The following is a 23,843-nucleotide window of genomic DNA, read 5'->3' as shown; positions in this document are numbered from 1 at the left end:
ATCTCAAAATCTATCAAGTAAGTATATGTCCTCTTCTGAATATACATCAATGTCTTTTTGCAAGGAAAGCAATAACTTGGTAGGTACCAATAACTTTCTTGCATGGAAAAAGAGGATTGATTTACTTCTCAATGAGAATGAACTTCTAGAACACATCAAAGCGAATATTACTATCCCTGCTAAGGAACAAACTCAAGCCTTAGCCAAGTACAATAAGGATGAGACGAGAGCTCAAAGGATTCTAATAGAATCCATCAAAGACTCTCTCGATCCTTATGTCTCCAAAATTGAAACATCAATGGAAATCTATGATAAACTAGTAGAGCTATTTTCGGTAACCACAGCTGAAGAAGTGATATCTCTACGAAATGAATTGTACAAAATGAAGTTATCAAAGGAAGGAATAGCTCCCTACTTCATGAAGATCTCTAAGATGAGGGATCAACTTCAAGAGCTAGGGGAAGTCATGTCCGATAGAGAAATGACAACTGTAGTACTCAATGCTCTACCTGAGGATTGGGGCAACTTCACATCAAGCATATATGCCAAGAAGGAAGCCACCCACTAAGTGAAATGTGGTCTCTATGCAAGATAGAGGAAACAAGAATTAAAGCAAAGGAAGATGTGGGATCAAAGGAGCAAGCATTTGCTACCATGGCCAAGAGAAAGGGAAAATTTGGCAAATTTGGTCCACGAAGAACAAACAACAAAGATATGTCCAAAATCCAATGCCATGGATGCCAAGAATATGTACACTACAAAAAGAATTGTCCTAAACTGAAGAAGGACAACAACAACAAAAGAAAAAGGGAAGAAGCTCATGTGACTCAAGAAATGAAAGAAGAAGACAAAAAGCAAAAGAAGAAAGATCCTTCAGATCTCTACTATGACTAAGTCTACTTTACTTAAGGTCTTCTTTCAAATTTTTGAGTAGTATAGGAGCATGTAGGAATAGAATAAAATTGCATGGCTAGAAACATCTTCTAGAATCTAGAAGCATGAAGCACATAGAGTTCTAAATACTCATGTAGAAGGAGCATTTATAATAGAACTAAATGCATGGTTAGAAATATCTTCTAGAATATAGGAACATGGTAGATATAGCTCAAGATATTCATGTAGAAGGAGCATACCTAGTATAGGACCTCATCCACAGTGAAAGAAAAATGATCATGATTAAGAATCTTAGGGGACCTCCATCATCAAAAGGAAATAAACATTTACAAGGTAAGGTTCTTCAAGATCCTATGATGGAATCTTCAAAAGAAGATTCATAAAAGCAGATGTCTCATTGAGAATCCCATTCATGGGATTCAAGAAAAGGATGATATGCAGGCAAGCTAAGATGAAGCAAGAAGGGCTACACCAAGGACAACCAAATGAAGCTAAGATGATCAAAGGAGAATCAAGATGAGGTATGTATGCATCAAAGTTTAGTCATGTTATCATTTGTATATTATTGAGTCATGGGAATAGTTCTATAACATGATCAAGTAGGAAATAATCTCTTTCACCAATGACATGCTCGAAGGCATGTACTACAATGCAATGAAGGTCAACAAAAGAAAATACTCACATAAGGAGTATAATATTGCTGACTAAGAAGCAAGTAAAGAAGAAATGTTGACTAGTCCTAGAAGCAAGCAATGAAGAAGTGCTCTCACAAGGAGCAGAAAGTGGTTGACCAATCTATCCAAGAAGAAGCAAATGAAGAAAGAGATCAAGCATGTGAAGAACACCATGATCACCAAGAATCACTATCTGACAAGATACTTTGAAGACATCTCCCGAAAGAAGGCATGACAACTCTGACAAAGGAAGAGTCAGGCCAGGAGGTAACTCCTCAAATGAACGCTGATTATTGATTTAGATTGTTCATAGTTATATACATGATGGAGTGACTCTTGGGTTTCACCTCCCGATGACTCTTCCTTTTCCATTATTTACAACTGTTCACCAATCCCCATGATTAGGTGTCAACATTCCCCCCCTTAATCTGAAGGGATGTTGGTGAGTCCAAGCATTGTTTTGAATCTTTCAAATTTTTCTCTTCCAGGCGCTTTGGTGAAGATGTCTGCAATCTGCTCATTAGTGGAACAATGGCGTAGATGGATTGTCTTGGCCTCAACATGATGTCGAATCAGATGGTATTTTGTATTGATGTGCTTCGTTCGATCATAGAACTTTGGGTTCTTGGCCAACTTTATTGCAGAGGTGTTGTCAATCATGAGTGGAATTGAATGTACTTGTTTTATCTGCAAACCTTCCAAAATTTTCCTGAGCCACACAAATTCTTTTGTTGCCTCAGTCGTTGCCACATATTCTGCCTCTGTTGTGGAATCTGCTAGAACTGATTGTTTGCGTGATCTCCAGGAGACAACTCCTGATCCAAGACTCATAGCATAACCAGAAGTAGATGCCCCAGTTTCTTTGTCTCCATCGAAGTCTGAATCAAAGTATCTAATCAAGCTGAAGTTGCCCACCTGTGTATACTTGAGTCCAAAGTCTTGAGTTCCCTTCAGGTACTTTAGAACTCTTTTTGCAGCAGACCAATGTCCCTCACAAGGATTTTGCATAAACCTAGAGAGAATTCCAACAGCAAACGAAATGTATGGTCTAGTAGTAGTCCGGTAATTGAGATTTCCTATAATTTGTTTATACTTTTTTGATCCTCAAATTCTTTTCCTTCAGCAGATGTGAGTTTTAAGTTTTGTTCCATTGGAGTAGTTAGAGGATTGCACTCAGCCATGCCAAACCTGTTCAAAAGATCTCCAATGTACTTCTTTTGAGAAGGGAATATAGATTTGGGATGTTGAGTTACTTCAATACCAAGATAGTAATGAACATAGCCCAAATCAGTGATTTCAAAACCTTTCATCAATTCCTTCTTTATGGATGCAATGTAGCTCTCATTGTTCCCTGTCATCAAAAGATCATCTACATATACCACAAGATATACAATTGTTTTACCAACTTTCTTGATAAACAAAGTTGCATCATCAAGATCATAATGTTTGAAATTGAGTTTCAGAAGATGCTCAAATAACCTTTCAAACCAGGCTCGTGGTGCTTGCTTGAGGCCATACAATGATTTCACAACTTTGCATACTTTATGTTCATGTCCTTTCACAACAAATCCTTCGGGTTAGGACATAAAAACATCCTCTTTTAGATCTCCATTTAAGAAAGCAGTTTTTACATCCATTTGATGGACTTTCCAGCCGTTCTGAGCTGCTAGGGCAAAAAGTGTCCGGACGGTAGCCCATTTTGTTGTGGGGGAAAAAGTCTCCTCATAATCAACCCCTTCCTTCTATGCAAAAACTTTCGCCACAAGTCTGGCTTTGTGCTTGTCAAGTGAGCCATCAGCTTTATACTTGTTCTTGTAGACCCACTTGCATCCGATTGGTTTGGTTCCTAATGGAGGATCAACCAGCTTCCAAGTGTCATTCTTTATCAAGGCATCATACTCCTTTTGCATCGCTTCTTTCCATTCATCATGAGAAGTGGCTTCTTTGAAGGAAGTTGGTTCAAAATCTATAGACAAATTCAATTCACAATCATAAGAAACATCCATATCAACAGGTGAATCAAAATCATCTACATCACTTCCATTTTGCCTGGTTGAATTTCTTGTTCCTGTCTTTCCAATCTCATCAAGATGAACACTTTCAAGTGTCTTTGTCAACCACTTTGGGGACCTTTCTGAGATGGTCCTGGCTGCTCAGTTGATTGAGTTGGGACTAAATCAAGATTGAATCTCCCAATTCTGTCAATCACATCACTCAAAGTATCATCAGTGGTTGGAGTTTCATGCGGGGGAGAGAGTGCTTCAGAAGAAGATTCCACAGGTTGATCCAGTATAGGAATCCCCCCTTCAAGATGTGGAATCTCATTATCAAATTCTTGAAAGATTTTGCATTTGTGAATCTATCTAAGCAATCAAGTTGTCGCTCAACAACATTGTCGGCTTTGGAAGATTCAAGAAAGATTACATCTCTAGATACAACAAACTTTTTATTAACTTCATCATAGAGACGGTATGCTTTGGAGGTATTTGAATACCCCAAGAAGATACATTTACAACTCCTTGCACCAATTTTGTTTCTATGTACCTTTGGTATCAAGGCATAACAGGTGGAACCAAAGACCCTAAGATGCTTTACTGAAGGAATGTGCCCATACAACATTTCATAAGGAGACTTGTTTCTAATAGCATTAGATGGACATCTATTCTTTACATATACAACACAGAGAATTGCATCATCCCAAAACATCAATTTTACATTCTTGAAAAACATCATGGAGTGCACCATATTTAAGATTGTTCTATTCATTCTTTCAACTACTCCATTCTGTTGGGGATTATAAGGCATAGTTGTTTGATGTTTGATCCCATGTTGGCGAAGATAGTTTTCAAATTCATTTGAAGTGTATTATTTTCCATTATCGCGTGAATAAAGCCAATATGAGATTGTGCATCATTTTCAATCCATGTATGAAAGTTCTTAAATGTTTGAAAAGCATCAGATTTGTTCTTCAATAAATAAACCCAACACATTCTAGTGTAATCGTTAATAAATGTCATCATATATTTATTTCCATTTGCAGAAGGAACAGGCATTGGACCACATAAATCTGAATGAATGAGTTCAAGTTTTCTATGTGCTCTGGAATGTGAATCATGAAAAGACTGTTTGCTATGCTTTCCTAGAATGCAAGCATCACATTGCTTAAGTTTCCTAGGAATTGTAGGCAAACCAGTAACACCATTTTTCTTCAACAAATGAAGGTTGTCATAGTTCAAGTGTCCAAATTTAGCATGCCATAATAAACTTGATGGAAATGTACCTTCATCATAATAAGAATTGTATGAAAAATTTTGTGCACGAGCAGAGGTACCTTGCAGCTTGAGAAGCCTTTCTTCTTCTATCCCCGTCATGACAAGTAAATGATCAAATGCTTTTCTCACCTCAACCTTGCCATCAAACATATGAATGGAGTGTCCTTGTTGGCGGATGTGGACCAAGGACAGCAAGTTTCTCCTCAAATGTGGGAGATATAAAACATCATGCAAAAGAAAGTCTGGAAGACCAGGCAATTTGAGCCTGATTGTGCCAAGCCCTGATGGCTTGAGTTTTGATTTGCCTGCAAAGTATACCACTCCATCAACATTGTTAGTAAATTCTTCAAAAAAATCTCTTCTAAAAGTCATGTGGCAAGTTGCTCCTAAATCAAGCAACCAATCATTTTTCCAAGAAGCAAGTGAAGCATTAAACAAGTCTTCATTTACTCCAATATTACAATGTGCCACAACATAGTGAGCAGATTCAGGTGCTTTACCTTTCTCTTTTTCATTAGTTTTACCTTTGGGTTGATTTCTTTCCTGCTCAATTATGTCCCAAGGCAACTTGCATGTGGATGCATCATGTGATCCATCTCTATTGCAACGTATGCAATGCAAATCTGACTTTTCTCCTTGAGAGTGTCTGCCCCCCTACCTCTGAAATTTCTTCTTCCTCTTCCTCTTCGACCACCTCTTCCTCTGGAAGAATCTTGAGCAAGATTCTTCTCTCTATGTGCAAGACACACAACCTCTTTAGAAGACTGAGGAGTTGTCTTCTTCCCAAAAGCTTTCTCTCTCTCAGCAAATTTATTCACAAGGGAGTCAAAGGTAATTTCTTTGAGGTTTCCATTTGCTTGCAATGACTCAAGATAGTTTGAATAAGTGGGGTAAAGTGCCTTGACAAAATCTATCAAAGGAATGTCTAGTTCAACATTAGTGACTTTGATATCATGAATAATAGATTTACTTAAAGCAAGAGGATCATCATTTTGTAATTCAAGGCTGAACAATTTAATCGTGAGTTGAACAACTTCAAGCGTAGAGTGTGTCATAGAGTTCCTTCAATTTTTGTAAGGCTTCGAAAGCATTTGAAAATGGCGAAATATGGTGACTCACCTCCTCATTTACGGATGTCGCAATCAATGCATAAGCCTTGTTGTTCTTATTTTCCCAAATGGCGAATTCCTTTTTTGAGGTAGGCTTTTTTGGTTCTTTGTCTCCTTCTCCAACACACACTCCTTTCCACAGCTCATTAAAATGAGAGTGTGCTTGATCTTCCATGACCATTCTGGATAGTTCTCCTTCCCGGTGAGAACCACTCCCACAATAGATATCAATGAATACATTGTAAAATCTGTGTACTGTAAAAAAAAATGTACTTCTGCTCTTGCAGTGTAAAAAAAATACATTGTAGTAGCAAAACTGTGAAAATATAATTCTGATATGTATATAACAGAGATATATTTAGGGAAGATATTATATGGAGAGGGTATTATATGGGGGAGGGTATTATATGGGGAGGAGGGCCAATGTATCACAGTTAAAAATCGGGGAAAAGGTTTATGTAGCATATCACCAAACCGAGAGTGGGAGGGAGGTACCGCACAAAAAAATGCACTGCGGATTGGGAAGCAGCGCATTGGAGGGCGTATTGCAAGACCAGGGAGTATAGGAGAGTAACCAGAGCAACGTTATCAACGCGGTATTATGAACAGAATAATATTCATTTAAACGCGGTGGTATAACAGTGTTGTGCGAAGGAGGGCGGAGGGCCAAGGTATAACAATGTGGTGTATTCCTTGTCAAATATGCAGTACAGAGCAGTGTCGAGGATGTTATAAGATATTAAAACCGATGGGGTGAGCGATGCAATGCTAGAACAAACAGAGGAGTGGTGCGATATAGTGTCCAATGCGCATAGAGAATCGATATGGGCGGTGGCTTGGGCTCCTGCCACAGCCTCAAGGCCCGCTAAATTGCTTAGCGGATCGCTGGACGAGAGCACCAAGATATGCAACGATACATAGTTGCATGGTAACAAAACTTAACACAGTCTACGCCATGAAATCACCGCACAATAATGCCACACCGTAACATGGAGATAATACACAGTCACTTATGCCATTTAACAAAACAAATTTTAGGCTTACCACTCTTCTACTGCATAATAGTCACAGAGGTTATGTATAAACTCAATACAACACAGTGCTTCCAAGCAGCTCAATAACCAATATTGCTTGCCAGTCTCTCAAAACATCGAAGACGACCCCAGAAAATAGAATGAGGAGGCAACAAACACAATAATTTTTATTTTTTTAACTGCAGGACAAGGTGACAGTTCTACAGAAATATGCAGAACATGGGCAGGAAGGAGTTACAAGGGTAGGAAGGGAGCCAAAAATAGTGGTTGGGACCGGAGCTCTAATACCATGTCAGGCCAGGAGGTAACTCCTCAAATGAACTATGATTATTCATTTAGATTGTTCATAGTTATATACATGAGGGAGTGACTCTTGGGTTTCACCTCCTGATGAATCTTCCTTTTCCATTATTTATTATTTACATTATTGACAACTGTTCACCCAATCCCCATGATTAGGTGTCAACAAGATCAAAGGACCCTTGACACCTATGAAGACCTTGGAGATATGAAAGGTGCAGATAATTGATTCTACTCTACGAAGATGTTATGATGAAGAAGCCATCCAGCAAAAGCACCATTTAATGCTCAAGAAATATCAGGATGAAGTCATGAAGGCTACTAGATCAAAGCATGGGAACAAGCAAGTACAAAGAAGCATCCATGTGAAGAGTAGTCTGAAGCATAGACAAGATGACAAGGAATAACCAGATGACAAGAGAACCTGATATATGACAAGAAGGCCACTTTCCATGAAGGAAGCAATGACATGACAAACCAGGAAGGAAAGTGATTGATGGATGGTGCCCTATGAAGAAGAATTTTGAACAAAGACTTCATGGCATCAAAGGAAGGAAGGAGATCAAGCAGCTGGAGGACCCACGAAGAAGAAGTTTTTGATGCATGAACAAGTCCCTAACTAAGAGGGAGTTATAAAAAGTTCCCAATTACAAAGGAACTTGGACAAGTACCTTGTTAGAGGATACTTGGGCATGTCTTCCTCAATTGAGAGGAAGTGATAGACACAACATTCTTGTGTTCACTTGGGAAGAAAGAATGGAAGGATTGGGTAATCATCTGGCATCTGATACTCTTTGAGGATGTGTAGAGAATCCAAGACAAGAGTAGGCGAGAGCATTGATATTCTTTGAGGATTGGGAACCCAAGACAAGAATAGTCCAAGAAGGTCATACTCAGTGAACACCTAGGTGGTTATGTACCTTGAGAGACAATGACGAAGGTGTCTATAAGTCATTGGTCTTGCCAACATTGTGCTTTGATCTATTAAGAGATAGAGCTATTAGTGAAGGCCTTGCTGTGGAAACAATGTTGGTCACTATAATGCTATAACAGATGGATTGCCAATCCGGTTTCTCTTATGTGAATTCTTCAAGATTGAAACATAGCCAAACACCTTGTAATGTTGTATGAATACCTCCCTAGTTAAGAGGGAGTGTTGAAGGAAATGTAACTAGGCTCGGTCTTCATAAATGTACTTTTAACACTTGTATTTATTCAAGAAAAAAGAAATTATTTGTATGATATTTGTCAATGAGTTTCTTGCTCATTGAAGTAGGTCAAGCGCATATTTAAGTGCTTCTAGGAAGTCAAAGAGTCAATGTATTTATGTAAGACCCTTAAGGGCATGTTACACCACGTATATAATTGTATTAGAGTCAAAAGGAATACCTCCAAGCAAAGTCAAAGTCAAATTCATCTCCTTGCAACGAAAGCCTTCAAGCAGCAAAATGGTGAAGTAGACAAGTCGGCCTCAAGTCTTCATGTCAACCTCAAGTCAGCGCAAAAGAAGGAGACAGACTCCTATATAAGGAGCCATTAGACCTCCTCAACGAAGAAGATCATCATCTCTGAAATCAGTGAGATAGAGGGCAAGTAAAGGGTACCAAAAAGGAATGTCTAAGGGTCTCCAAGTGCAATGAAGAAGAAGGGAAGAAGAATGAAGTTTTGGACTATTTCTAGGGCTAGAAACAGTCACACGTGCGAAGAAAAAGGAGGATTGTATGCAGGTATAACAGCAGTAACATAACAGTCAAGTATCCATCTTTGTTTGGGCTAGATCTTAGGCCTACAAGGCCTCTCACTCAAGCGAAGAAGTCCCTCTCTCAAGCGAAGATAAAAAGAGCCTAAACTACAAGCTAACCTATCACACATGCGAGAATTTAGGGCTACTACACAGCCATATCAGTTTTCATATATATCTCAAGAAATATTTCGTTGGAGCAAGAAAAGAGTGTCTCCATAAGCAAAGGACATCACCAAGAATTGAAGAAGGAACATCCCATCTAGAAGTTAACATAAGCAAGGTGTATCTCTAGACAAGGAACGAAGAAGAAGGTCAAACTGTTGGGGAGCAAAGTGCCAGAAGAAGGAAGATTAAGTGTCGGAGAACAAAGTGCAGAAAGGAGGAAGGATTTGACTTGTGTTTGGAGGACATCTGAGTCAAGGGTCTAGCGTTTGGCATTGATCAATAAGAAGCTTCAATAAGAGAAAATTACCAAAGGGTTTTCCTCTCTAAGAGAGAGAGGTTTTATCCCTGGCAAAGAGCCAACATCTGTGTTCTTGTCTTTATGTTTTTGGTAGCAGTTTGATGAAACACACACACTAATAATAAGAAGAAGATCAAGCTAAGAAAATCGTAAAAATGCTTCACAAATTGTTATCAACTCAAGAAGAATCCTAACATACTAGCCCTTGATTCTTCAACACTAGGATGGATGCATACTTACAGAGATTAGGCTTCACAAAGAGTTATGTTGATCCGAACCTTTATATTAAGGTTTTGAAGGGAGAACTGGTAATCATTCTTTTGTATGTAGATGATCTTCTCTTGAAAAGTGTAGAAGGTCGAATTGAAGAATGTAAGAAGCAACTAGTAGGGAAATTTGACATGAAGTATCTAGGGTTGATGCACTACTATTTGGGACTAGAAGTCTGGCAAGGACCTGGTGAGATCTATCTAGGTCAAGGAAAGTATGTGATCAAGATGTTGAAGAGGTTTGACATGATGGATTGCAAACGAATGACAACTTCGATGACCACAAACTTGAAAAGAATAAAGAGTTTTGAATCGAGACTTGTGGATCCTTCTCGGTATAGACAATTGATTAGCTCACTAATGTACTTGGTGAATACTTGACCAGACATATGTTTCGCAGTAAATGTTCTCAGTCAATTCCAAGTGGAGCCAAAGCATGATCATTAGGTAGCAGCAAAACATATATTGAGATATTTGCAAGGAACCAGCCACTACTGCCTGAAATACAATAAGAGGAATGATGTCCACTTGAAGGGATATACAGATTCCGACTGGGGAGGCAGTGAGCAGGATGGAAGGAGCACTATAGGAGGATGTTTCAGTTTGGGATCCTCCATGATCTCATGGATGAGCAGAAAGCAAGATACAGTTGCTTTGAGTAGTGTTGAGGCTGAGTATATTGCAGCCTGTGAAGTAAGTAGAGAAGCGGTCTGGTTAAGGAAGTTGTTATCTGACCTATTTGAAGGATAAATGGACCCTATAGTGATATATTGTGATAACACCAGTTGTATACAATTGTCTGAAGACCCAGTGTTTCATGGAAAGACAAAGCATATCAACAACAAGTATCACTACATTCGGAAGCTAGTACAAGATGGTGTATTGCAGCTACAATATATCTCCACTGATGAACAGGTAGCTGACATATTGACAAAATCTCTTCCTAATAAGAAGCTTGTGTATTTGAGAGACAAGCTTGGTTTGGTTGATGTATCCTCCCTAGTTGAGGGAGAGATAAGCACATCATTCTTGTCTTCACTTGGGAAGACAGAATGGAGGATTGGGTAAGCATCTGGCATCCGATACTCTTTGAGGATGAGGTAGGGCATCCAAGATAAGAGTAGTCGTGGACCGATATTCTTTGAGGACTAGCTATCCAAGATAAGAATAGTCCAAAGAAGGTCATACTCTATGAACACCCGGGTGGAGTATGTACCTTGAGAGACAATGATGATGGTGTCTATAAATCAGTGGTCTCGCCAGCATTATGCTCTGATCTTGTGGAGAGATAGAGTTGTTAGTCAAGGCCTTTCTATATAATAATGTTGGTTGATATGATGCTAAACAGATGAGTTACCAATCCAACTCTTCTTACGAGATATCTTTAGATTGAGAATATCCATGTACCATTTATGAATACCTCCCTAGTTAAGAGGGAGTGTTGAAAAATGTGTAGCTAGGTTCAGTCTTCATAAATATGAAATGTATTTTTTATTCTTGTAAATTATAAAATGAAAGAGAATTATTATTATTATTTTTGGAGCATGTGTTTCATTCTCAAGGTATTTTATTTTATAGGTCAAGAACCCATTGAGTGTTTCTAAGGTTTGTCCTAGGTCAAAAAGTCAAAAGAGTCATTGTCATAAGTTGAAAACCCTATCACACGCATTGTAACTTGTAAAGAAAATTATTTTTGTCTTTAAAAGTGTCAAAATACCCTCAAGTTGACCTGGCAGCTGGAAAGTCAACCTAAAATGAGGAACCACGTCCATCTTGAAGAGCCTATATAAAGGAGGAAACTTGACCTCCTTGAAGCACAATCATCACTCACTCATTCTAGCAAAGAAGGAAGAAGGCGGCAACGAAGGAGGAAGAGGACAAAGAAGTCTTTGGTTTGGGCTATTTCTCTCACACGTGCGAAGGAAGAGGGTTTCTGCAGCACATCTAGGGTTTTCATCTACAAGTTCGATCTTGGAGAAAAGAAGGCAAGAAGGTCAAGCGAAGGTCACTAGAAGTCATCCTCCAGCTCCAAAAGTCAAAGAAAGCCAAGCGAAGGTCTAGGGAAGCCTTGGAAGCTAAAAGAGGCTCACACGTGTGGCAGCGGCAACTGCGGGAGGGCCGAAAATTTCAGGTGCAGTGGAGGCCGAAATTCTGCAACTGAAGGTCAAAGTTGTGCTACTGGAAGAGATTTGACTAGGTTTCACTTGATCAAGGATAGCACATCATCCGAAGAGTTTGGCCTTGGTCTTGGAGGGTATTGGTCTTAGTCTAAAGGTCTTGGAATTCGTCAATTGAAGAATCTATAAGGAAGAGAAGAGATTTGCGGGTTTTCCTCTCAAGTAGAGAGGTTTTGGCCCTGGCTTACAGCCTATATTTTGGGTTCTTGTTCTTTTTGTTTTGGTCGTTCTTTGATGATATACAAACATAATAATAAGTAACGAAGCGAACAAGTAATTTAAAAGAAAAAAGACACCACAAGCAGTTATCAAGTAAAGAGAAATCATTCAAATCATTGTCCTATAGATTTTTCAACAACAAGTTGATCAAACATTGGTGACTTTATTCATTCTCATTCTCTCTCTCTCTATACTTTGTTGAACAATTGAAGAAATCTAATAGAAAAAGAATCATTTGGTTCTGCCTTGTGGGTTTTTCCCTGGTCATTGGACCTAACTCTCAGTGTCTCATATTTGTGTTTGGTTGTCTTCATATGATCCTTAAGTTTATGTTCTATCTACAATTGCTAATTTGAAAAGTTGCGAGGAAGAAATTTGCATTCTAAGTAATTGTAACAGCATAAAACATTCAATTTTTTTCAAAGTACATTCAACTTTCTGCTACGTACATTCAGTTCCATTCAGTTTTTTGCAAAGTACATTCAATTTTCTGCAAGTACATTCAATTTTCAACATAGAACTTTCAAGTTTCTGCAAAGAATTTTTAAATTTCTGCATAGAACTTTGAGATTTTAACAAGGACAAGTTTCTTATTGATTCCAATATGTTGCACCTACCCAAAGTCAAGGTTAGTGAAAACCCTCTTCTGCGTGCTTTTCCAAATTTTCATTGGCAGTGATTAAAGGTCAAATTGCTATAACACAATTACCCATAAAAATGCTATACACGCCGCTATAAAGACTTTTGTTTTAGATTGAATCCTCGAGCCACCATTTGGTTGGGATTCAGTAATACACAACTAAGAGTGAATTACCTATATGCCTATGTTTAGTTGTTAAGTCGTGGCCCCAGCTCATGTTGAATTTAGAAATAGAATTTCATAAGAAAGAGTCTCCACACAACGATCATGTGAGCAACCCAAAACACAGGAAATGGTGGGAATCATAGGTATTCAAATAAGTCAATGAATGACATTAAGATGGTTCACATAATGTTTCACAAGTAGGTGTGGAGTTTGAATTAGCTGCCCTTCAAGCCGTGAAACATGGCATCATTAAGGCTACCCACTGAACACCAATGTCGATTATAACAACCCAATTGGGGTGTCATAAATCATTTTAATGACTATTTATGAACCGCAAATGTGAGCTTAACCACCATTAAACCAACATCCTCCCTTAATATGCACTAGGAAAAAATGCGGTAATTTTTTTGGACTAAACAAGCATTACAATAATCATCCCTTAATTTTAACAATCCATGCAGGGGATAAAATAGCAATCAATGTTGACAATGTCCTGATATGTTGGCTTTGAAATGTCGAAATTCTCACTGTAGATCACCTGATAATGCAATATACTAAAGCAAAATACTTGATCTACTTCTACAAACAAACTTGCGGAAGCTTAATCGATTTTGAGCAAGATCAAATAGAACACATATAACAGATGAAGAAAAAATCAATCACACATGAACACAGAAGAATACTTTGGGGAAAGCCTCAACTAAAAACCCCGCTATTTGTATTATCATACAAGTGGAAATATCTCAAAATTACACAAAGCTTTAGCTCAAACGATATCTAGCTCTCAGTACAATCCCTCACTGCTGCTCATAAGCAGAATAGATCACATATGCCTTCCTTCAGTCCTTCAAGCCTCCTATTTCCTTACGCAGTTTCTCCTAGGTCCTCACACTGCCACCTGTGTGTAATTACCTCACACACTGCTCACCAACCTCGGAAATAACTACGCAATCCTCAAGGAAAGAATTCCTTCTGCATGCAAGAGATATCCTCATGGGAATATTCCTGCAACTGATAGTACATTGTCCCATCCTTCGATCTCAACTGAGTCTCTGTCTGAACTGACATGCATGAGTTATTTATGAGAGAATATTCAGTTATCTGAAGTACACTAGTTGCATGCATGCATGCATTGACTAACTAAACTCACAATCAGTTCCACAAACTATTGGAACTAATCTAACTGGACTTAACTCAATTAACTGAGCTAACTAATTACAACTCAAAGTACAACTCATCCTAATCTCCTTAATTAAGGGATAACTTCCTCAATCAAAGGGATAATTGTTGCATGTCTTCACATAGACTTCATGTTTGATTTTCTCCAACTAATTAACTCAAGATGAATTAATTAATTATTTTACAAACAGTTGTTGAGCTCAAATTCGAATTTTAACTCACAATTTTAATTTAGGGACTAATTAAAATTGGAATGTATCCCGAAATGTTATCTATAGGAATGTTATTTTTAGCATTTTCTTGTTGCTATTTTCAACACTCCCTCTCAACAAGAAAGGGATTATTTGTCACCCCGATCCTGTCCTTGTGGAACTCGAATTTTCATTTTGACAATGCCTTAGTCAAAGTGTTTGCATCTTGTTCCTTGGTCGAAACATACTGCAACAACATGATCCTCTTCACCACACAGTCTCGAAGATGATGATACCGGTTATCGATGTGCTTGGACTTGTCATGAAATACTAGATTCTCAGAGAGTTTGATACAACTCTGATTATCACAATAAATCACAGTTGGATCCATCCTCTGATCAAACAACCCAACTAGAATTTTCCACATCCAAATGGCGGCACCTCACATGCTATCTGGCTTGCAGCCATGTATTCAGTGTCTGCTGAGCTAAGTGCAACTGACCTTTGTTTCCTGTTGTACCAAGAAACTGCAGCTGAACCAAGGTTGAAAATTCCTCCTGAAGTGCTCTTCCAATCTGATGGACTCCCTGCCCAATCTGCATCTGTGAAGCCCTAAAGCTTCACTCCCTTTGTCCGTCTGTACTATAATCCATATTGAGATGTGCCTCTGAGGTATCTCAGCACATGCTTAGCTGCCTTCCAAAATAGCTTGGTAAGCTGAGCCATAGCTTGACTCAGCTGGTTCACCGCAAAGCACAAATCTGGTCATGTGTTCACTAAATACATCAATGAACCCACAAGCTACCGATACACAGTAGCAGCCAATGTTTTAAAACTCCGACTCCGACTCCGACTCGGCCGGCTTGATTTCAATGACTCGGCCGTTGTAAAAATACATTAAATATTTATTTTTTATTTTTTTATAAAAACACAATTTTAAAGATTTTCATTCATGTTTCCAAACACACAACATTAGAATATAGATAGAAGACAACATATGATCAAAGTAGGCTCATGAATATCCATTACATCAAAATGGCACCCAGTGCACTGTCCAATACATACACGATGATGATATAGAGATCAAAACAAAAACACATAACCAAGGAGGCTATGAATGGCCTTTACAACAAAAGTCTGTGACCAGTACTACTGGCTACTACTAGAGTTGCCAACATCATCTGGCTCAGTGTTACTTGGGAGCGAGAGCGAAAACGGGAGCGGGAGCGACATTTTCAGAAGCTCCTAGTTTGGAAGCGAATCCCGGAGGAGTTCAACAACCAATGTCACTAACATCAAGGTACATAGAGGGATTGGTGCTCTTGATTAAATACGAGTTCCATACCCTAATACATGACAAAATTCAATGGAAACATTGCAATCCTCTAATCCTGAAATCCTGAAAAACTGATAAGTCTGCTAGATTTTGAATGAAATCTAAAATTCTACTTTCTCCATATGAAATCCAATGAGGCTGGAACCACTCTCAGACATCTTGAGTCATTTCATGGTAATGTTAAAAATTTAAGTAAAAGGATAAAAATGAAGATTAAGGAGAATGTCACTTTTACTTTAAGAATTTAACATTACCATGAAATTTGAATAACATATCAATACTAGGAGAGGGGAATGGACCCCAAATAGCACTTAACCAATTTAGAAAAACGGCCGAGTAGATGTGGAAATGGCCGAGTAGATGTGGAAACGGCCGGGTCGACCGAGTCATGACTGACTTGGCCGAGTCATGCAATAACTCGGCCGAGTCAATCATGACTCGGCCTCCCGAACTAGTTTTTCTACCGGGTCATAAAATTCTTCAATGACTCGGATCAACTCGACTGTTTCGGATTCGATTCGGCCGAATTTTAAAACAGTGGTAGCAGCTACTACCTCACCTGAAGTAGCATCCTCCTTCCTCCAGTTCCCTGCTAGAGGAGTCTGCATGGGCTTGCACTTCTCCATGTGGAATCTCCTGAGTATCTCATTGGCATACTTGCCTTGAGACACAAACACTTCCCCATCCTTTTGCCACACTTCCATGCCTAGAAAGTAGTGCATAAGACCCATGTCTTTCATCTCGAACTTGCAAGACTTGATCAACTGATCATCACCTATTAATATTAGATCATCAACATAAAGAACAATGATCAATGGCTTACCTTCTACCATGATGTGGTATAGGTTCGCATCCGCTTCACTCTTTGTGAAGCCCAACCCAGTGAAATAGTTGTCGATCCTGGTGTACCAAGCACGAGGTGCTTGCTTCAGCCCGTACAAAGCTCTCTTGAGTCAGCACACATGCAACTCACGATCGAAGGTCTCAAATCCTTCCAGCTGCTCTATGTACACCTCTTCCTCAATCTTGCCATTGAGGAATGCAATCTTCACATCCATCTGATGGATCTTCCAACCCATCTGTGCTGATAGTGCCAACATCGATCTGATAGATGAGTACCTTGCTACAGGATCAAAGTCTCATCATAGTCGATCCCCTCGACCTGTGAGAAACCATGGGCAACAAACCTTGCCTTATGTTTCTCCACACTACCATCAGCTACTTGCTTTACCTTGTAAAGCCAACGGGAACTCACCACTGACTTGTTCTCTGGTCTTGGAACAACATCTCAAACACTGTTCCGAACTATGAAGTCATACTCCTCCACAATAACATCAACCCAAACTGGCTGCTGCACTACTTCCTCGAAGGAAGATGGTTCAGTCTCTGTACATTCCCCAACAAGGGCCATGTAACCAGTGTACCGCTCAGGTGACCTCCTCTGTCTGCGCTGAAAAGATTGCTCTCCCACATTCACTTTCGCATCCATCAACAATCTGTCAGCTTCCCCTGAGCGTTTCCGCCCATCTTTGGAAGACTCTGCATGAGTGGATGTCTCCACTCCTAGATCCTCTGCATGCGGCTGCTTCGCATCAGTCTGAGGCTCCTCCTCCTTAGGAACCAAAATTTCCTCCTCTGCATGCAACTTGAGCTCCCTCTCAAGGGATACTCGCATGGCCTTTTGCTCGTCAAACTTTAAATCTATGCATACCACTGTCCTCTAACTGGTAGGCAAGAACACCCGATAGTTGTGAGGTGTATCAATGTAACCCACAAGTATCCCCAACTCAGTTGTTGGCTCAAGTTTCTTTGGGGCATCTTTGGTCACATGGCAAAATACCGATGAGCCAAAGATCCTAAAGTGACTCACATCTGGTCTCTTCCCGGAAAAAGCCTCCTCTGGTGTCTTCATCCCCAGTATGCGATGTGGGCTTCTATTCTGCAAGTATACCATTGTATTGCATGCCTCAGCCCACAAATGAAGTGGTAGGCCTTGGTCATGCAACATCGCCCGAGCTGCTCCCACATTCGTTTTGTTCTTCCTATCGGCCACCCCATTCTGTTGTGGGTTATGGGGTGCCGTCAACTCTCGTTTAATTCCTTCTACTACACAGAAGTCCTTAAATTCTTGAGAGACATACTCTCCACCATTGTCAATTCGCAAGGCCCTGATTTTCTTCCTAGATTCTTTATCAACCAACGCTTTGAACTCACAAAACCTTGAGAAGGAAGATTTTGCATACTTACCCAAGGTACAACCTTTGCATGTATCCACTTGCTCAAGTTTACCCTTGGGAAGTCCGGTAGAAATCTGTTGCATGATCTTCAAGGCCCCATGGTGCAAGTGGCCCAATCTTCTATGCCATAGCTCGCCAATATCTTGGCTTTGCACCAACTCTGCTTTGGAACTCAATGCAGCACAGTCATCTACCTCCAGCTTGTAGAGATTCTTTACTCGAATCCCAATCCTCTTGGTCTGTCCCGTGGCGATGTGTCTCAGGAACGCCTTTCCTTTACTGAAGACTACATCATAGCCTTTGTCTTCCAACATTGCGATGGATACCAGGTTCTTCTTCAGTCCAAGCACATACTTTACATCAGTCAGGGTGAGAGGAGCTCCATGCTCCTTTTGAAACACAACCGTACCTTCACCTGAAACATAGTACTTTCCATCATCGCCCATCTCTATGCGCATCTGGAGGTCCTTCTCCTCCAAGGTACTAAATAAACTCTTGTAGCCGATCATGTGGAATGAGGCTCCACTATCCAGGTACCAAACACAACCCACCATCAACGAAACCATGCATGCGATGAGGGTGAAATCCAATTCGAACTGTGAAGCCAGTGCCTCACCATCTGATCCTTTCGAGGATCCCTTCTTGGATTTCTTTTGTGGACAATTTGTTGCATAATGGCCCACCTCATGACAATTAAAGCATCACACTTTAGATTTGTCAATCTTCTTCCCACCATGGGAAGAACTCGATTTGGAATGGGAAGCCTTCCCTTTCCCTTTCCTCGCCTTACTCGCTAAGGCTAGATTTTCTTCATCATCATGCTTTGATGAAGAACCATCTCTGGTGCTTCTCCTAATCTCCTCCTACATTAGATCCGACCACAGTCGTTCCCAATCTGGCAGTTTCTCTCTTCCATTTACTGAGTCTTGGTAGCTATGCCAACTCTTAGGAAGACCGAGGAGAGCAAAACTCACCATGTCATCATCGGCTGTCGTGATTCCTACACTTCCAAGCTCATCCCTGTAGGTGGTGAGCTTTTTTAGATATGTAGAGATCGTGTCGCCCTTTTCACACTTGATTTTCTGAAGTTTGTCTTTCAGCGCCAGCTTCTTCTAATCGTTGTTTTCTGATATAGATCCTTCAATGTCTTCCACATTGAAAACAGTGTCTCCTTCCCATGGAGACTGGAGACAATATGGTGTCAAACTCCCTCCAGAAGAATCCTCCTCGCTCTAGCCACACATTTCTTCCATTCTACCAATTCTTGGGCATTAGCTGTTGCTGGCTTGGGGACTTCTTGATCAATGAAGTCCTTCAACCCATTGTCCTCTAATACTACTTCCATGCGATCCTTCCAGGCTATATAATTCAAGCTACCATTCAGGGCATACTCGAGTCTCAAACCATTGAACGCCATTGGTAAAATTTGAGATGTGATAAGAATTCGATTTCTATAATCAAGAACTTCAAACTTCAAACTTCTCCCTTCTTTGTATATTGTTCTCTGCTTTGATCACCTTTGCTTTGATACCATGTAGAAATTCTCATTGTAGATAACCTGATAATGCAATATGCTAAAGCAAAATACTTGATCTACTTCTACAAACAAACTTGCGGAAGCTTAATCGATTTTGAGCAAAATCAAATAGAACACATATAACAGATGAAGAAGAAATCAATCACACATGAACACAGAAAAATACTCTGGGGAAAGCCTCAGCTAAAAACCCTGCTATTTGTATTATCATACAAGTGGAGATATCTCAGGATTACACAAAGCTTTAGCTCACAAACTATCCAGCTCTCAGTAAAATCCCTCACTGCTACTATTAGACAAAATAGACAATACATATGCCTTCCTTCAGTCCTCCAAGCCTCCTATTTCCTTGTGCAGTTTCTCCAGGGTCCTTAAGCTGTCACCTGTGTGTAATTACCTCACACACTGCTCACCAACCTCAGAAATAACTGCACAATCCTCAAGGAAAGAATTCCTTCTGCATGCAAGAGATATCCTCATGGGAATATTCCTGCAATTGATAGTACATTGTCCCATCCTTTGATCTCAACTGAGTCTCTGTTTGAACTAACATGCCTGAGTTATTTATAAGAGAATATTCAATTATCTGAAGTACACTGGTTGCATGCATGCATGCATTGACTAACTGAACTCACAATCAGTTCCACAAAGTGTTGGAACTAATCTAACTGCACTTAACTCAGTTAACTGAGCTAACTAATTACAACTCAAAGTACAACTAGTCATGATCTCCTTAATTAAGGGATAACTTCCTCAATCAAAGGGATAATTGTTGCATGTTTTCACATAGACTTCATGTTTAATTTTCTCCAACTAATTAACTCAAGATGAATTAATTAATTATTTTACAAGCAGCTGCTAAGCTCAAATTCGAATTTTAATTCACAATTTTAATTTAGGGACTAATTAAAATTGGAATGTATCCTGAAATGCTATCTATAGAAATGTTATTTTTAGCATTTTTTGTTGCTATTTTCAACATGAAAGACAAATATGATTGCAACCTGGCTCTTCCATAGATGTTACTATGCATAAAACTGCATTCAAAATGATAGTATTTTTCAAAATGCAGAAACAGAGGATCATCATGCAGTGGATTTTAATTTGAAAACTGGACAGATTAGACATTGAACCAAGGACCTGCCCCTGGCCAATGGGCAGCTCAACCACTGAGGTAGATGTTCTTTAATGACCAGCACCCTTAACAGGCTCTCCAAAGACACACTTGGCTCAGGCCTCCTAGATGCCTTGAGCATACCTGTCTCTCATACATGTTGAAAACTGGACGATTTGGCCCCAGTCGATGGGTTGCTGTCCCACTGAGATGCATGCCCGTTCACGACACATACCATGAATAGTTTAATGTAAAGGTGCAGATTGCTGCTTCCAATCCCCCGCCCACAAGCCACTATTTGGCTCAATACTGCTAGCCACTTTAAGCCTATCTGGTTTTGATACCGTCTAGGAATTGAACCCAGGACCCGCCCCCAGCTGACAAGCTGCCTTGGTTCGATCTAAAGGTGTCAGTTGCTACCCTCGGTAATTTCTAGTTAGCAGTTGCTATGCAAGACTACAATAAAATTGCCAAAACAACTTTATGACTCATTACCTTCAACTAAACTGTGATCTTATCAATAACTGCTTCCTTAACGTGGCTATAGCTACAAACTCCAAAGAAAAGTCATGAATCCACAAGGATGTTCCAAGCCTCACTTGGTACTGTCTTCCTTTTAGCAGGCAGAATATCAAACTCTTATAAAACTAAATGGAAAATTTTCTTCATGTTCTATAATTTATTTTTTCAGCCCCACTGGCTGTTAGTGCATAGGAGGTGAGAAAGATGACTACAAATAAATAGCTCTATGTAAGCTGGAAAGAACTATTGGAAAGACCGAAGAATTCGTACTTATATTATAACTGAAAACAAGAAAAATCAGAATTAATTCGTAATTTCCCCACATTGACAGTCCCGAACAGCAATATTAGAGAGAAAAGCAGATTTCTCTCACAGGCAACCAAGAGTTTGATACTCCCACAGGGGTGTATGACAGAAGCCCAGATAGTGAAATGTGTAGATGCATTGGGAGTTTCTTTCATTCCATAATGAAGTTAAGAAAAAGGAAAATTACCCTTCTCCATTATAGTACTAGAGAATTCCGCAATTGAGAGAAAACAATTCGAAATGTTGTATATCTAATCGAGAACATATACACAACGCGCGCAGAGCAGATATTACCTGGGCCTGCATCGTGGGCAACAGTGCCTGTGACAACGAAGATGCCTGCGCCAATTGAAGCTCCGATTCCCAGCAATATGAGATCGAATACTCCCAACCGTCTTACCAGACCCCCTTCTCCTTCAATTAATATATAGTCTGTGCGCCTATCTGATATATTATACGTTTTGGCACGGAGGGCTGACTTCCCAAATTGGGTTAGCCATGATCGCCCTTTCATTTTTTCCTGCATCTCGTCCACCCTTTGAAGCCGCCTGATACCGATTCAATTATTGATATATATGTATGGTTAATCAGATAAATGTCCAGTATATCTTTGGTCCATCCATTCCTGGAACATGGATCGGACCTTGAATATTATAATTAATGGGTTTCCATACATTGCTGACCTATTCTGAAAGGCATTTTTCAATTGTTTCAGTGCCGTGAATTCTCTTCGCTCCTTCCGCTGGTGATTTACATGTTGACGTGATGGAGAGTTCTCGTCATTCAAAAATTTGTTTCTTTATCCGGCGTGATGTGTTTTGGACTGTGTTTTCGTCTGAGCCACGTTAGAAGCGCTTAAATTATTTCGAGAGCGAGAGCGATGCGTTTTGGATTTGTGTATCTTTTCCTGACTGACGTTGCGACTCTCTATGCTGCTGAATAAGGCGTATCTGTTTATATGAAATAAATTATGATAATGATAATCCAGCTTAAGATGTTTCCCAACAAAATTAAGTGTAAAATACAGCTTTTCTATTAATAAAGGCTTAATTACAGCTTTTATGATAATGAGAATCCGGCTTAAGATGTTTCCAAACAAAATTAAGTGTAAAATACAGCATTTCTATTAATGAAGGCTATAGCTACACTTAATTACAGCTTTTCTATTAATAAAGGGTATACTATTAATAAAGGCTATAGAGTAGCTATACTATTAATAAAGGCTATAGAGTAGCTATTATTTTAGTTTAAATATAGTTTAATTAAATTAAAAAATAAAATATTATATTATTAAATGTAAAATTAAAAATAAAATATTATATTATTAAACGTAAAATTAAAAAATATTATTTATATTAATATATATACATTTTAATATAATATATTTATTTATTATACATGTATATGTATTTTTTTATTATTTATTAATAAATATAATTTTTTTTAATTAAATTTATTAAAATATGGTTTTAATATAATAATAAGTCACTTTAAATTAACAGTTCACGGGGCTTTGGATTGACAGTGAATGGGTGCACTATTAAAGCACTCCTTGCGATAGGTCACTAGTTCAAATCCCCTGTGGATGATTACCTACTGGAGCAAAAAAATAAAAATTAAAAATAATAATAATAATAATAAAATCACTTTAAATTAAAAATATGGAGAAAAAATTGTAAGTTATGAAACTGGAAATAATAAAAAAAATTTAAAAATAAAAATAAAAAAGTTAAATAAAATGGAAATAATAGAAAAATAAAAAAATAAAAAAAAAAAAAATGAAAGCTAGTAACAAAATAAATATAAGTTACTAAACAACCTATAATAAGACATCTTTTTTTTTGCTGAAGCAAGAGTCGTTCCTTCTATTTCATTAAAACAGAAAATATTTTACATAAATTACAACGGTCCACAAGGCACTGTGGACCAAGGAAAATTTAATCTCTAACTGTCAAGGGCATCGAGCCAAAGGCATAAACCCCCAACCCTACAAACATAACCTCAAAACCCTCAGAAGACAGACAATGCTTAGGCCGTTCGGTCAGAAGAACATGCAAAAATCCACGATTCCCCCCGCTAAACTGAACAGCCGGACTTGCATCTTTAATCACTACAGTCCATTCTCCTCGCCCGATCCAACGGCAGAGGAAGATATCGCAATACCAAGACGCTCGGCGCTTAACGACCAGGACCCACCAACATGCACGATCATTCCTGACTGTAGATCCGCCTTGCAAAATCTAACGGCGGAGGATCATATCGCACGGGTCTAAAGCCCCGAACATTAGTGTGCGATGAGGGCAGTATTCAGTCCCTCCCCAATGCCACGTGTAGGTAGGTGAGTGGAATCACTTCCATTTCGGAAAAACCGCTTCCTGCTTGAGAGGCTTGCGATAAACCAAATACCACCAAGGGGGCGGTTTTGCATCCCGAGAAAGAAAATCAGGGGTATTACGGCCGC

General features: G+C 39.2%; 1 protein-coding gene across 4 annotated transcripts in view; it reads right to left on the bottom strand.

Moving 5' to 3' along the window:
* Positions 1–23,843, bottom strand: part of LOC149261214 (cationic amino acid transporter 9, chloroplastic-like) — a 158,711-nt gene that overhangs the window by 98,989 nt on the left and 35,879 nt on the right. Inside the window, exon 1 of one of the 4 annotated variants that reach the window (XM_089421893.1) lies at positions 21,677–22,314. The exons of 2 other annotated variants lie outside the window; for them this stretch is intronic. In XM_089421893.1, the coding sequence (XP_089278019.1) occupies positions 21,677–21,908 (232 nt within the window). In that variant the 5' untranslated portion in view covers positions 21,909–22,314. Of the gene's footprint in view, positions 1–21,676; positions 22,315–23,843 lie in introns of those variants that run through there. One more of the 4 variants, XM_089421884.1, reaches the window with a different exon arrangement.

This window comes from Pinus tabuliformis, chromosome 6, assembly GCF_031772625.1.
Source record: "Pinus tabuliformis cultivar Carrire ecotype Pingquan chromosome 6, CPIR1, whole genome shotgun sequence".
Lineage (NCBI taxonomy): Eukaryota > Viridiplantae > Streptophyta > Pinopsida > Pinales > Pinaceae > Pinus > Pinus tabuliformis.
Note: the sequence above shows the minus strand (reverse complement) of the source record. Positions and strands in the feature narration are given on the sequence as shown.